The sequence below is a fragment of the Leptodactylus fuscus genome, chromosome 1 (genome assembly GCF_031893055.1).
Source record: "Leptodactylus fuscus isolate aLepFus1 chromosome 1, aLepFus1.hap2, whole genome shotgun sequence".
Classification (NCBI taxonomy): domain Eukaryota; kingdom Metazoa; phylum Chordata; class Amphibia; order Anura; family Leptodactylidae; genus Leptodactylus; species Leptodactylus fuscus.
The window spans coordinates 178,017,285-178,033,727 of NC_134265.1; the positions used below are offsets into that span (position 1 = coordinate 178,017,285).

At 41.4% G+C, this 16,443-nt stretch overlaps 1 protein-coding gene across 2 annotated transcripts in view; it reads left to right on the forward strand.

The window, feature by feature from the left end:
* LPAR1 (lysophosphatidic acid receptor 1) overlaps positions 1-16,443 on the forward strand; it is a 112,074-nt gene that overhangs the window by 74,566 nt on the left and 21,065 nt on the right. For both annotated transcript variants that reach the window (XM_075280258.1, XM_075280266.1), the window contains one exon: positions 10,522-11,269. In XM_075280258.1, the coding sequence (XP_075136359.1) occupies positions 10,522-11,269 (748 nt within the window). The remainder of the gene's footprint in view (positions 1-10,521; positions 11,270-16,443) is intronic.

The window sequence follows — 16,443 nt, forward strand, 5'->3', positions numbered from 1 at the left end:
GGGAGCGGAAGTGTAGAGGCAAGCCGAGGTCATGAACAGGCACAGTAGGAAATCAGGAAGTAAAGACAAGATCAAACGTCAAGGCAAAGGGTCAAATACAGAGGCAATCAGGACAGGAGGAATACTTATACTAGGATGCTGAGTTCACCTGAATAGCCAGTGGTGGACCGGAGTCAGAGCCCTTGTTAAATAGGCTCCGGCCCGCCACTAGGCTGACACCGGAAGTCACCCATCTGGGTCAGGAGGAGACTGGCGACCCCTGCTCATCACTGCAGAGATTCTAGCCTGCTTCCCGTGACCTGTAAGCAGGGACTCGGGTGTTGGGCAAGGATAAGGCCGGCAGCTTCCTCACCGCACTGCGGAGGCTCCGGCTCTAAACATAACACAAGCAAAGTAGGAAACTCATTCAGTGGATGGTACTGTTATAATGGTCTCTGTGGCTGCCACTGTTATTGCTGTCAGGTGGGAGCTCTGTGTCTGTCACTGGTGTTGGGGTACTCTTATTGTATATGGTAGTTAACTGTATGAGTTCTGTTTTAACTTTAAAGGGACCTGTCAGCTATCCTGGTACGTCTGTTTTGGTAAATAACTGTATACCCATGATAGAAAATTTCTGGAGAATCCTTTCTTAGAACCCCCACATTTTTATTTTTCCTTGTTATTCCTACATAAACTTGTGAAACACTGGCAACAGGATGTTATTAGTTGGGGATGGGGGGTCTCCATCCACAATCCAGTTTGACAATCACTGCTGGAAATGTTAATCTGTGTATGGACATGTCTTTGGCACAAAGTGACTAGTATCATCAAATTGTAAACTTATTAATGAATATTCAGCAGAAATAAACCGCACAATGCAGAGTGTCAATATGTTCATATTTGTGCTTTCCTTTCTTCATTGACTATAATGTGGTCTGCCGGGTGTTTTTTTTTTTTTTTGTTTGTTTTTTGTTTTGTCAATCCAGTGATTTTTGACTGATCTGTGTTGGAGGGACACCCAAGACAGATGCTAACACAGACTTAGAAGAAAGAATGCTTCAGAATTTATATATATATATATATATATATATATATATATATATATATATATATATATATGTATTACAAGTAGTTGTTAAAACAGACCAGTCAGGAAAGGTGGCATGATCTCTACATGTGTTTAAAGCTACATTTACAGTGGTACGTATTAACAATTTGACACTTGTGCACGCATACCCTAATATATAAATGTAGTTGTTTCTCCTAGTATGAATTGACACATTAATTTTAAATCTACTTAGAATTGCAATTTACTAAATGCGTACTATGGAAATTCTATACACTTATCGATGCTGTGATGAAATGGGTGTCAGAGAAGGGGGGCTGGCAGGGGTTTTGTCTATCTATTGGGGAGTTTCTTCAAATTCCATAGTATAGCATGAATATGTTTTATGATCTGTCTCTGCTAGACCCTGTTTCTATGTCAGTGCTTTTTCCTACCAGCCTTGTCTACTGAACTGATGTGATAGCCATTGTTTGGAACACAGTGCATAGACAATTTGTGATTTAATGAATTGTGTAAAGGAGTACAAGGCTGTTCTGTTACATTCTTCTATTTAATGCCTTCCTATGTTGATGACAGTGGTTATTTCAGACTAAACAAAAGCCCTTGAATCACTTTCTTGTGCCTGGATATTGTGTCATGTGTTCTAGACTCCGGTTGGGTGGGTTGACTTAAATCTCTTTGTTAGATGACTATATGTATTTCAACTCCTTTTGCTTGACAACATGTAGTGACTAAGAAACCAAAGACCACATTCACTGTTTTTGGCGTAATAGATTAGCAACTTCGCATGTAAAGTCCACATGTGGTTTGCCATTAGATTAAACTTTGATTATAAATTATAAATTTTTTTTAGATAATATTTCCACAGTCTAATATTAATGTGCTATAAGCTGATAAACATGAAACATACTTTTTCCTATATTTTACCATCAACAAATCTTGACAACTGCCTTTTTGTGGAGAATACCGGAACCTCTGAGATTATTCTGATTTCCCATTCGGCTATTCCTATTCCTCGGCTAGCTCTTACACATAGATATAGCACGAAGGGTGACAGCTATAGCATATAGAAGTGCAGTGGTTCCCAAACCAGCTAGATACCTCACCATGGACTCCTAACATAGTACCACTAATAACCCTATATAATTATAGAGTAGCATGCTGTGAGTATCAGAATGGTAATAAGCTGCTTCCTCCATGAGGCCACAGCCAGCTGTCATTACAAGGTACTAGGCATGGGAACCCCAGAAAACCCAGGAGTTCCATCAAACCCATGTACTGCAAATGCAATCCCTAAAGGGGTTGCCTAGGCCCTTGTTAGCTTAGAATGATATAAGACTGTGTCGGCGAACCTATGGCACATGTTCCAGAGGTGGCACTCAGAGCCCTCTCTGTGGACACCCATCTGTGAAATAGATTATATTGTGTGGGGGCCACTGTGGAGCAGATTGAGCTGTGTGGGGGCTACTGTGGAGCAGATTGTAGTGTGTAGGGACCCTTCATTATTTATATCGCACAGTATCGGTTTAATAGCAGATATGTGATATTATTACAGGCTGTAATAACTTTGTGTGATGTAAATAGTGAGCATAAATGTGTACCTTTCAGTATAAAGTTGTTTGTCTTATTGAAAGCTCTGTAAGGCCTCATTCACACGACTCTGTTTTGCGGGTCCACAAGTGTGGATCCGCATAGTATTATGGTTAAATTGCTGTGTTGGCACTTTGTGATAATCTAGCGGGTTTTGGGTTGCAGTTTGGGCACTCGGTCTCTAAAAGGTTTCCCATTACTGGTATAAGATGACAAACCAAGTGATGCCTTACTAGACCTTCTCCAGTGCTGATGCTACATTGCTTCTGGTCTTGTATCTTGGCGTCCAGTGCTGATGTGACATGGACATGTGGCCTCTGCACTGGAGCCAGAGGAAGTCGAATCAAAACATTAAGCTAGAATATCCTTTTAATGTGTAAGTAAGAGTTTACCAACCTTAGTTTTTAGCGCTGCAGTGTAAAGTTTCCCCATATGCTTTGATTTGGGTAAGTAGTGATTATTTTGTACACCCTGTCTATAAACTGTAGTCTGCCCCAACCTTTATCAGTCAGTTTAAAAAGGGAACATTAGTTGTGTGACCGTGCGTGCAATATATTCTCTGGAGATTGTCATTGTTTCTTCTTACTGGCCTTTAAACTCAGTAAATGAACTAAGTTTTAGCAAGTTCCAGATGGGTTAAACTGCTGCCTGTAAGACAATGGCAAAGTTCATATGTTAGTTCAGTAGCATCCGGCTTGTAATGAACCTTTAATGTTTGCAGAGAGCATGATACTTTCTGTATACGTCAGTTACTGTCATATAGAATAGTATTTTATCTCATGTGTGAAGTTTTCTAGTATGCATCACCCGTTATGTCTAACACTTTATTTTTTTGCTCTGTGCCATGCATGGTAGACTATATATCAAAAGAGAAAATGCTTCTTGTGTCTCTCACACCCTGTGACGAAGAAGAAGAAAACAGCGAGACTTCAGTGATTGTTGTGTGCAACAACGTACAAAATATGTCAGCCGATGAACCACAAGAAGTGTTTTTTTTTATACTATAACAATGTAAACAGCTGATGTTTGCTCAAGAAGACTAAAAGCTTAACTTTACTCAAAACCTGGAAATTCAGGTATTGGCTATAGATAACCTAATTATCCCTAAGCCCCATGTCATATGTTAGTCCTTTGTGATTTGTGACACACATGGCGGTCCAGCACAGAGCAGTCACAGTGAATGACTTGTGATAGACTGTAACTTACACTACACCTGTATTACATTACACTACTCCTGTGGCATGGAGCCAGAATACACTGTCCGTACTGTGAACCATTCTGTGCCTCTGATTTCTATATCAAAGCACAAATAATTTTTTCTCAGGAATTTTTTGAGAATCCAGGGGAAGAAAATTGTGGGATATCACACTGTAGATGTTTTCTCCTTTGGAAGTATTGTTCTTAGAAGGAGAATGCTATGGTCTATGAGTATTGCAGTCCATGTACCACCATAGTTCAGGTGAAGAGAACAAACTTTGTAATATACTTTATATAAGAAAAGTGTCTGTTTCCATTTTCATCCTATCAGATGAAATTTTATAATATAGAACTCTATAAAGAGGTGAGGAAGAGGAATTGCTCATTTAATGCTAGATGGCCACATATTTCTTGTGTTTCTCCTTCTCCTCTGACCTCATCTTCCCCCTCCATAGAGCTCATTGTAAACTGACACTGCTTGAGCATGGACTGAAGTCAATCAGATATGAAGTAAAGACAGGAGAAATATTTAGATAAAGGCACTGTTCTTTAGTGAAGCATGTTATAAAGTAGTACAGTTTAAAGGGGCTGACCAGGATCGATAGATAGATAGATAGATAGATAGATGATTTTTTTTTTTCTTTTTAATTAGGCTGAGGGAGTTGAAAAAAATATCATACTTGCCCGTTCCCAGTGCTCTGGTGCCTACCAGTATGCTCCGGACCTATTGTTCCAATATTTTCATCCAGCAGAAGTCCCTGCCGCACGCCAACTGCCAACTGCTGAGGCCGATCAGCAGCCTCAGCGAAAAAAACAGGACGTCTCTACCTGTGACTCCCCCGAGTGCTTTCCTTAGGCCCATGAGGCCAATTAGCAGCCTAAGGAAAGGGACCCAGGAAGTCACAGCCGGTGAGGATTTCCGTTGCAAGAAAACATTGGAGCATCAAGGCCGGGACATGATGGTAAGCAGCAGCGATAGGAGAGTATGTAATTTTTTTTTTTTTTTTTACCTCCTCCTGCCCAAGTTTAAAACAAAAAAATATCCAGATTACCCTGGTCAACCTCTTTAAGATAGCCAGCTGGTCACACTGAAATGAACAGGTTTAGCCAACTTTCCACAAGTATATGTAGACCTTAATACAGCGTTAGTTGTTCTATTCCTTTGACCAACTATATTCTGTGAAAATGAATCTGTCCTAATAGTCAGGGTGCATTAGATTTAGTATCCCTTTAAATAAATCCTTCCCTCAGGCTTAGTTATATAGGTGTTACTTTTTAGCAGTTTTTAACCATTTTGTAATGTTTCATCATTTTTTCCATCTTTTTCAATGATGATTAGCAAAGAAAGTCTTTTCTCTCTGGAGTTTCACCCTAGTCATGGTATACTCTACTCCGACACTTTGGAAGTGTGGAATCTTTGAGCAATTCCAGACTCTGTGTGAAAAGATCTTTCATTCTCTTGTGTTGTCCACAGGGGAGATCATTATGCCCCATTGGTTATTTTCCTGGTGATAACCGCTTCCAGCCCCCTCTTGTCTGTGCCTGTTAGATGTCATGTGTAGCTTTTACATCACTGCGGAATTGTTTATTTACTAACACATTTCATTGCTTACAGCTTTGTCATTGGTCTTCATCTCCCCCAGGCATTCCCATCTGGTGGTGGAGTAAACCACATAGTACGTGACTGTAGTAAAATTGAAGTTACTGAAAATGAATCTCTTGAGTGTTTAATATACGCCTATTTGAAGCTGGCGATATACATAATTATTACTCAGTAAAAAATGTCGAGAACCTGTACACGAGCGGTTTCTGATCAATCTTCTGCCCCCTTGCCGACAGGTAACAGTCGATATGGGCGCACTATTCTTGTGTTGGTGACCCACCAATGAAACAGTATAAATCACTACTAAATGAAGATTAAATGCTTACAAAAAAATATAAAGTGTATGTGTATGTATATATATATATATATATATATATATATATATATATATATATATATATATATATAAATATAAAATCTCTCTCTCCCTTTGATTTCCACAACCAGTTTCTTATTATCTTCATCCTAGCCTATGAAGAACTTTGTGTGTAACTTTATACCTGTCCCTTGGAAACAGCAGTGACTACAAGCTGCAGGAAAGGCTCATGAGCTCCCATAGTAACATGCAGATGGTTTTGTAATTGAGCTTTCAGGGCCTCTCAGGCTCCGTCCTCCAGTGTTTAGAAAGAATCTATTACTAAGTCAACAGTTGATGGATACCACATGTATATTTATTACTTGTGCATTGAAAGGAATCATAGTCTGCTGTAAACTTCTCATTATATGTTTTAGGAAACTAAAGCCTGGTCTTAAACTTTACAAAAATAAAGAATAAAACATAAAGCAGCGAAATCTAAACTAAAATACATAGAAAACTGGAACATGTTTTTTATAATGGAAAAGTACAAGCTATTGAAATTAAAGTAAGGAGGGGAATGGTCAAGTGATTTGACCCTTTAATGCTAAATGCAGTGGCGATTACAAAGTAGGTTTGTAACTGCAAAGATCTAAAGGGTTTTTCTTCCTACATCCCGTAGAACGTGGCACTATTTTCTCTACGTTCAGCAGTGTTCTCTCCTCCAAATATATAAATACTCCCACTGCTGTATCTAGTTATGTTTAGTATGAGTGAGCCCATGTCTGGACATAGAAGGTCAAGCATATCTTTGACTTCTTCACATCATGGATCCCTTGGTAAGTAGTATGTCAAGGCAGCAGGGGTTTGACCACAATCCTGGCTAAAGGAGACCTTGTAATTTGTGTCTAGCATCTAAATTCTGTGCTGTATTTGTGTTGCTCTACCTGGATGTGGACATGGAATACTTTGCATACCTTGATCTAACTTAAGATAGATCACATTCCATCTATGTGACGATATAGCATTAAGCTGATTTTTTTTTTCCTGTTGGAAGCAAAGAATTTATCATTTGTTTGCTCTGCTTTCAGCATCCTGATCTATGTTATCCTAGTGTTAAGATATTTCACCAGCACTCCTCTCCAGAATGGGACATGTTTTTGCTATTTTTCCTTCACTCAACGTCTTCTGCTGGGGGACTGTTTGGCTTTTACCAAAAATTAGGTCTTTGATCCCAAAGAGATTTTTCCATAAATGGAAAATAACCAAATATGTGTTTGTAGAGCCAACTTTACTTAGTGTACATGAACGTTTTCTGATGTTTGTCCCTTGTATCTAGAGTCACTTTATTTTTATGTACATGTTAACAATTAATGTGCTTAAAAAAAAAAAGTCAACTCCCTTTTTTTGGTTTATGTTGAACGCCTGTGGAGAAGTTAATGACTGCTTCTCATAGTATTCTAGTCTCTTGCGGGTTTTTACCTTCCTTGCCTGTATATTTTTAGTCTCCACATCTCCACTTTTGTGTATTTTCTGCCTGCTAGCCTTATATTAAATAGCTGGATTTAGAGTCCCCCACGGAACATCTTTGATCACAAAGGACGCTTGGTGCTAAATTAGAACGTGCGTTTGTTCACTTTGTACAGCAAACATGGAGAACACAAACCCAAACAAAATGGACTTTGAGAATTTTATGTTATAACTTAGTTTACTGAGGAACAAGGAATCTTTCTTTCTTAAACGTCTTTGACTGTCTTTCTGAAGAATCCTAATGAACAGAAATGACACCGTTAACACTAAAAAAATTACTTTGTCTAATGGAGTAAACGTCTTCTGGGAACGTTCTTGGTGGGTTTTCATGTGTTGGTATGTCCTGCATGACAATGTTAGATCATGACATTGCTTGCTACATCTAAACAGCCAGGCCGGTTGGCTTCAATCATTGATTTCCATTAAGATCTATCAATGTATGTAAGAGAATAATTTCTTTACAAATGTATAATGTTCTCTTGAAGCAGAAAAAACATTATTCAGTTTAGGTTATCACGGATTACATCTCTGGTATGGGGTTGCATTAGTGCCTATGACTAGAGATGGTAGAACCTCACAAATTTCATTTTGTGAATAATCATGTGGTTTGTTCCTTCGATTTGGTTTTTACCAAGTGCTATTGGGCCCATAGGAGGTGAGGGGAAATAAACACTCACCTTGCCCTGGGCATGTTTGCTGCGACTTTGGGAAGTGTGACGTTAGCTGAGGCCTGAAGAGGACATGGGGAAGCTACTGGATGCCCAGAAGAAGTGAGTCAACGTGAGGATTAGTGTTTATTCTCCTCACCTCCCTCCACTTTTTATACTCTAGGGCAGGGGTGGGCAATTAATTTTCCCATGGGGTCACATGAGAAATTGTAATGGTTCTAGAGGGCCATGTGCGCCGTGGCAAATTTAGCTCCACCCACTTCCCCACTGACTTCGCCCATTCTCAATCAATTTTCCCATGGGCCCTACAAAGTAAAATCCTCCTACAGTCACCCTAACATTATACACCCCCACATTATAACGTTCCCCTCCCAATGTCCCACAATATTAAGTCCCTCTCCTGGTGCCCCAGTATAAACCAGAAGAAACTAGAGGGGACATTAAACTGGGGCAGCTGGAGGGGGACATTAAACTGGGGGCAACTAGAGGCAAACATGTCCCCCTCCAGCTACCCCCCATGGTTTAATATCCTCCTCCAGCTGCCCCAGTTTAATGTCATCCCCTCCATGTGCATTCAGTTTAACTGCCCCCCTACATCTGCTCCTAGTTCCCCCCTCTTGCTCACACATGCTGTCTCTTCTCTCTTTATTATCCAGCAGCCTCCATTGCCGGCAGCTTGCAGTAAGCACACAGTCCCGTGTGGCTCTGCCCACTAACGAGTCATAGCCTATCCTGGTGATAGGCTGTGATGACATAATTGCACGTCCTTGAACAAACTTCCACTAGCTATGAGGGCCGGATAGAAACAGTCAGAGGGCCGGATGTGGCCCACAGGCCGCACATTTCCCAGGTCTGCTCTAGGGTCTGAGCAGACCCCAGATTACGAGCATAATAGTATTTGGTGTTCAGGCAAACACAACATTTTTGAAAATTTTGGGTTGAATTTGGTTCGTTCTTCTGTACCTATGACATGAGCAGCTTACAGATTTTGAAAATCACTGTCAATGCTGAGCAGTATATAGATCGTTTATAAGAAAATATGATCCCTCCAGACCCACCTCTTTCATAGATATTTCAGCAAGACAATGCTTAACTACAAACTGCATCCATTGCAACAGTATTGCTTTGCAGAAGAAGAGGTTGGGTACTACTTGCAGTCCAGATCTTTTACCAGTGGAAATCATTTGGTGCCTTAAGAAATGAAAAATCCAGCAAGCACAACCTATGACTCTTAAGCAGCTAGAATGCTACGTCAGACAAGAATCGGACAACATTCTAAAAATTCACAAACAATACACTAATAAACAATAAACTAATAAACGGCTTAGGTTTTTTCAGGTCATAAACTGTTTATTTGCTTTCTTCTATAAATGGAGTTTTCTGCTGCCCAAAGCAGAATGTAAACAGGTGTTGCTTTACTTGTAACAAAGCGGTTAGGGGATGATGAGAGATCTTTACAAAAAAAGCAACACTTTCCAAATTGTAAAGAAAAGCCTTTCATCAGCTTTAGTGGTAGGATCATTTATGTCTGTGAGTATAACCTTAAAGGCACAATTTTCTTTTATAATAGCATCAAATATTAAGGTGCCTATTGATGATCATTGGCACAAAATATAGACCAAATATTTTGTGCTGTATTACAATGGGGTTGAAGAGGGACAGGTGCCTGTGCACGGGTCTTGATTGTGTCCATATTTCTTGATTCTATCTCGGTAAATCCTAGGATTACAGAGATTGTTCCATCAAGATGGCCTCTTTCCAATGAAGGGGCTCTATCATTGGGGAAAAATCATTTTTAAATAAGCACACCCTTGCATAGCCTTTAGAAAGATTATTCCACACATACATTTTGTATGTAAATCTCCTCAGTAGATTTTGAATGAGCCCGCTTTTATTCATATGCTAATTAGGTTCCAGCGAGCACTGGAAGTTCTCAGCGAGCACTGTCTCTCTGCTGTGTGTGAGAGCAGGGAGATGAGTCAGCAGCAGCAGCCTGTGCCGTATACATAGCAGAGAGACAGTGCTTGCTGAGACTTTTGGGGTGCACACTGGAAGCTAATTAGCATATGAATAAAAAAAAAACGGTTCATTCAAAAACTACTGAGGAGATTTACAAAGATATGTATGGAATAGCCTTTCTAAATATGTTTAGTTAAAAAATGACTTTTCCCAATGATAGAGCCCCTTTAAGTAGCTTTCTGATGACTGGGGTCTACACAAATGCAGTGTTATACAATGCCTGTTGAATGTCAAATATATTGTCCTCCATATACGATAATATATAATGGCAGGGCTTGCCCTGAAAAGGAACATTGTTTATGCAGTTGTCTGTGGACTTGGAAGTGTAGTCTCTCATAAAAATTTCTAATTTCTAGTGAATATTTTTATATACAAGCGTATACTTAGATGCACTTGCATGATGATGAATTTTAGTTTACCAGCAGTCTAGACATTATGGTTATGGGATTTATTTTATGCAACTCCCAAATACATTGATAAATACAGTACTTGCTTTGTATCACTATATGGCACCCATTTTATAGTTTTGTATGCTATATATCGTGTTGATTTTTCTTTTCTTTTCTTTTAACAGACTTCTTCAGTGAGTGAGCACCAATGCTACTACAATGAAACAATAACCTTTTTCTACAATCGAAGTGGAAAACCTCTAGCCACAGAATGGCACACTGTCAACAAGCTAGTGATGGGACTTGGCATCACTGTATGTATATTCATCATGCTAGCCAACTTATTAGTTATGGTGGCTATTTATGTGAATCGGCGTTTCCACTTTCCTATATATTATTTGATGGCAAATTTGGCTGCAGCAGACTTCTTTGCAGGACTAGCTTACTTTTATCTAATGTTTAACACGGGTCCTAACACTAGAAGATTGACTGTAAGCACATGGTTGCTACGACAAGGTCTGATCGACACTAGCTTGACTGCCTCTGTAGCCAATTTGCTTGCCATTGCCATTGAAAGGCACATTACAGTATTCAGAATGCAGCTTCACACACGAATGAGCAACAGAAGAGTGGTCGTGGTAATAGTGGTTATCTGGACTATGGCTATTGTGATGGGAGCAATACCAAGCGTTGGATGGAATTGCATCTGTGATCTTGAGCATTGTTCCAACATGGCTCCACTCTACAGTGATTCCTACTTGGTTTTCTGGGCTATTTTTAACTTGGTCACCTTCGTGGTAATGGTAGTTCTCTACGCACATATATTTGTGTATGTCAGGCAGAGGACTATGCGGATGTCAAGGCACAGCTCTGGTCCAAGAAGAAATCGTGATACTATGATGAGTCTTCTGAAAACTGTTGTCATTGTTTTAGGTAAGTGTATTCATATTTCTATACAATATACTTCTCAAACTCATTGACAATGTCTTGCGCCAATTGTATGTACTCTGGATCTAAAGGTCTGGAATTTGCAGAGTTAGAAATTGACAGTGGTAGCTATGTGTAGACTGAGAAGACCATGGAAGGAAAGTAGTATGACCACTATTCCTTTAAACTCATCCTCCATCCATTTGTGCGGTAAGGTGGAAAATGGGTGATAGAGCTTTCGTTCTAGTGATTGTTGAAGGTCTCAGCTATCAGGGCTGAAGCAAGTACTCAGCACACCCGAGCAGGCGACAGTGACCACAGCATCTGTGGGACCCCACTTAGTTTATGCAATGCCTTCTATCAATACAGATGGAAACACAGTAGTTTTAACAGAACCAAGTGGTCAGTGCAGATTTCATTCTCACTTAATGCTCTTAGCTTCTCAGCCCTCCACCCCTTCCCTGCTCTGCTGCTGATATGGTTAAGTAGGACAGCACCCGAAATGCTGGACTGTCCCTTCTCAGCAATCAGATACCTATCACGTATCCTATATTTTCTGGGAAAGCCCTTTTAATGTAGAGGTATGTCTGCTTATCTGGTGATCCAACCTCCAATCAAACCTGCATAAGTTGCCGATGCACTTAGGATCTGATCTTTTTTATGAGTAAATAGTATGGTGATGAGTGATGTATAAAGATTTTGAACATTGTATAAAACTGTGTACGCTATAAAGACTTTGATTAACAGAAGTAGGTTGAAGGGGTTTTCCTACTATATACATTTATGTTCTATTCTGTGGATGTTTGCTTGCTGTGGATACAACCTCTTAGACCCTCAAAAATGAGGTGTATGGTACTGTCTCGTTTGTTGTGGGGTGAATGATGAGACCCCCAGTACTATAGGGCTTGTTGCAGGTGCAGTTTTAGCTCTATGGTTAAAGTATCCCTGCATTAAAGGGGTTGTCCCGTCACAAGGATCCTATCTATAATGCTTGTTAATGTGAATGTAAGACTTTTCCTAAATACACTGCTTCAGCAAAACTGCTTTGTTTGTCCACTATATCACTTTATTCATTTTTTTGTGGCCACAGCCCTGACCTAGCTGCTCCTGAGTCAAGTGATGTATCTGCTGCTCTCAGGGGGAGGGAGGAGGGGCTAAGTGCACGGGAGCGAGCCTGGGGGGAAGGGGGGTAGTTTACCCTTTGGGGGAAGGGGCCGCCAATGCAGGGTTAGACGTCGGCATAGGTGAAGTCAGCAACATCGCGGTTTTTGCGGAGGAGCGGAATAACAGCATCGCTTCTGCCGCTGCTGGCTTCATGCAGGGCAGAAGCATAGCGATGTTGCTGGCTTCACCTGTGCCGGCGTCTAACTGGGGACACACAGGTGAAGCCAGCAACATCGCTATGCTTCTGCCCTGCATGAAGCCAGCAGCGGCAGAAGCGATGCTGTTATTCCGCTCCGCTCCGGGGTTACATATGCAAAGCCAAGCGGCGAAATGCCGTCGGCCCTGCGTGCACGCTCATACACCAGTCTAGCCTTCACAATGCGAATACAGACCCGGCATCCTGTCGGGTCTGTATTTGCATTGTGAAGGCTAGACTGGTCTATGAGCGCGCACGCAGGGCCGGCGGCATCTCGCCGCTTGGCTTTGCATATGTGACCCCGCCCACCAATGACGAAACAAAGCCGGAAGACTGAAGATTTCAAAGAAACGAAGACTGGTGAGTATGCGACGTGGGACAACCCCTTTAAGCTACAAAAGTTAAACCCGGTAGGTTCGGTATCCGTTAGTATTTAGAACTGTAAGTTGTTCTCCTATCGCTCCATAGTAACAGTCTATAAATGCTCGCTTGTCTAGGCAATAGTAAATTGTGGCAATGTTTCTGTAGCAAGTGACAGGCCACCCGCCATGTCAAATAGAGCACTGGAAACCTCAAAAGAATGAACCTTCTCACCAAGTATAATCCACTTCCTTTTTTTAAAATCAAGATTTACATCTATTACAAGTAATATCAGTGGTTTTTTTTGTTTATTTGGCCCTAAATACCCAGACTCAGGCTATAGGTACAGAAAATGGGGCAATAGGTTTAGGGTTACGACATGCTGCAAATCCACCATCTAAATAACTAAATGTTAGGAGTGACTTATTAATGTACAAAATTATACTTGCAATATAATATCAGCAGACCGCTTTGTCAACATTAATTTACTTCTGCATTGTGATCTACTGCTCCACCATGTATGGCATGAAAAAAGGATAGAATAACACATCAGTATTACAACACCATACCTGAAGATCCAGTCCTCAGTATACATAGTATTAGCCTAAAATAAAAACCTAAGCAGATAAAAAAAAAAAACTGAATATTTTACTTGTGATCAGATGTTCTAATTTTGACTAATCTGTGTGCAATAGCTGCTTTTACTTGGGCACTAACTATGTATATCAGTGGCGTAACTAGGAATGGCGGGGCCCTGTGGTGAACTTTTGACATGGGGCCCTCCCCGACTGACGCCGAAGACCCCTGATCCTCCAATACCCCCCACATTCCTGGGCGCACTATTATGCCCCATAGTTGCCCCTGCACACAGCATTATACCCCATTCAGACCCCCGAGTGTAGTAATCAGAGACTGAGAGGGGGATACAAACATAAACACTGTTACTTACCTATCCCTGCGTTCCACGCTGTCGGCTATCTTCAATGACGTCAGGGACCTCCGATCATTATACTCGGGGGTTTGAAAAGACCCCTGAGTATAATAATGGTGATTGTGGGTCCGCAGTGTCACTTACTGATCCCGGTCCCTGCCAGGATCGGTAAGTAAGTAGGGCCTGTTACAGGCTGGAGTAACTCCAGCCAGAAACGGCCTATTAAAAAAAAAAAAAAACCTGCAGCGGTAGCGGCTGTTGCCGCGCTCCCTAATGCCCCGGGCCCTGTGGCAGCTGCCTCCGCTGCTTCCCCGGTAGTTATGCCACTGATGTATATTACACTGAAGTATATGACCTATTGCTGTATGATAGTCTACAGTACTCCCTGCTGGCAGCCACATTTCTATATCCTTCTCTTTCAGCTATAATAATCTTTGGAACCCCATAAAAAATTCTATCCAGTACGTCTATATCCATATCATTATGAATGAAGAATGTATCAATGAACTAAAATATTACCCATGTTCATATTACACATTGGTGTTACAGTAGTTTTATTGTTCTTGATATGGAACATCCCACATTGGAGGAAAAAGTAGCACAGCATGCAGAGATATTTTTTCCCTTTTTAATGAGTCCAGTGCACACCAATATTATTCAGATCGTTCTATTGGACATCATCGGCATCCATCATGTGACAGATCCATCACAGCATTGTGGGTTTTTTTTTAGAAACACGGATGTGAATGGCGCCTTAAGCTGTGGATGCATAACACCCCCAAGTTCTTAGGACTATGCACATGACTGAAGGGCTCTGTCAACTAACTTCCCCAAGAAACAAAGGATATACTACAGAAGGAAAAACAGATTAGTCTTTTCAGAGGCGGTCTCTTTTAAAAAAGAAAAATGATAAATATCAGAATGTTAATTTCATAGATCTACGCATGGTTTTCTTGGTTTAATTCCTGTCTCTTTGTACATTGAGGACATTAAATGTCAGCCTTTGTTTAGCTACCAAGATGGCTTTATTATTAACAGGGAGGATTGTTGTGCGGGTGAATAAGATAACCCAAGAAGCTAAGCAGAGAAGCTGGGATTAGGCACCAGGCGTCATCTATTTAGTAGTCCAAGAGTGACATAAGACAGTTCAATGAGCTGTTATGATTTGTTGGCTCTGTTTTATCCAATGTACAACTCAGCTCTGTGTGCAATCCATGTTTTTGGATTTTAGCTTGATGAGTCAGATGCTGCATATTCTCCAAGATTACTAGCATCGTATTCAGCCCTACACTGTCATCATCTATGACACCAACCCATTATTGAGATAGTCAAGGCGATCTGGCCACTCTTCTGACACGTATTCCTTTGTAAATACTTATACACTCCATGAAATAACAGTCCTGGAGCATCTTTTCGTGCATGCCGAGACTTTAAAATCATTGCTGACAACCTCATACTGTGTAGGAACATACCGTATTGACATGGAGAATAGTAACAACCAGTTGTCAATTTATTATATTTGAGCATCTGCCCATGACTTAGTCCTAGTGTTGTTGGTACACTGCCACATCTGTGCTGCTACATCTGTGTATATGGGCAGTATACCTAGGTGTGCCCGGCCCCCCAACCCCCCGTGCGTGTCCCTGTGAGTGCGCTGTACAGTTTTAGTCTAGATGCTCTAACCAGGATCTGAAGGTTAAATTATATGGATAGCTGTCAGCTCAATATTGCTGCTACCGACAGCCACCAATCACTTACTTACTGGTCCTGATCGTGTGCCGTTTATTGTGCATATGACTTCAGGTGTTGTCCACACCCACCATATATGTGATTTCATAACTTATGAGCAGCAGCATTTGTCTAAACTTTATTGACTGCCAGAGCAGCCAGGACTGGGGTGGGGGGGTGGGGGCTGGTCTTGATCCCCTGACAAGCCAGCACCTGCTTCACATATCTAGATGATCATATCGGTGATTAGAGGCTTCAGCCACAGCATGGAAGGTAGACTTAGGGTGCATTCAGACTACGTAACGCCGGGCGTGTATGAGAGCCGTACACGCCGGCATTACGGCAGACTGCCGAACACTTCCCATTCACTTCAATGGGAGCGCTCGTAACAGCGGCGTTTACGAGCGCTCCCATTGAAGTGAATGGGAAGTGTTCGGCAGTCTGCCGTAATGCCGGCGTGTACGGTTCTCATACACGCCCGGCGTTACGTAGTCTGAATGCACCCTTAGGGTGCATTCACACTGAGTAAACGCTAGCTTATTCTGAACGTAAAACACGTTCAGAATAAGCGGCGTCTAAAGCAGCTCCATTCATTTCTATGGGAGCGGGGATACGAGCGCTCCCCATAGAAATGAATGGGCTGCTTCTTTCACTCCGTGCAGTCCCATTGAAGTGAATGGGGAGTGCCGGCGTATACGGCAAGCTCTGCTCATGCCGGAGCGTACACGCCGGCACTCCCCATTCACTTCAATGGGACTGCACGGAGTGAAAGAAGCAGCCCATTCATTTCTATGGGGAGCG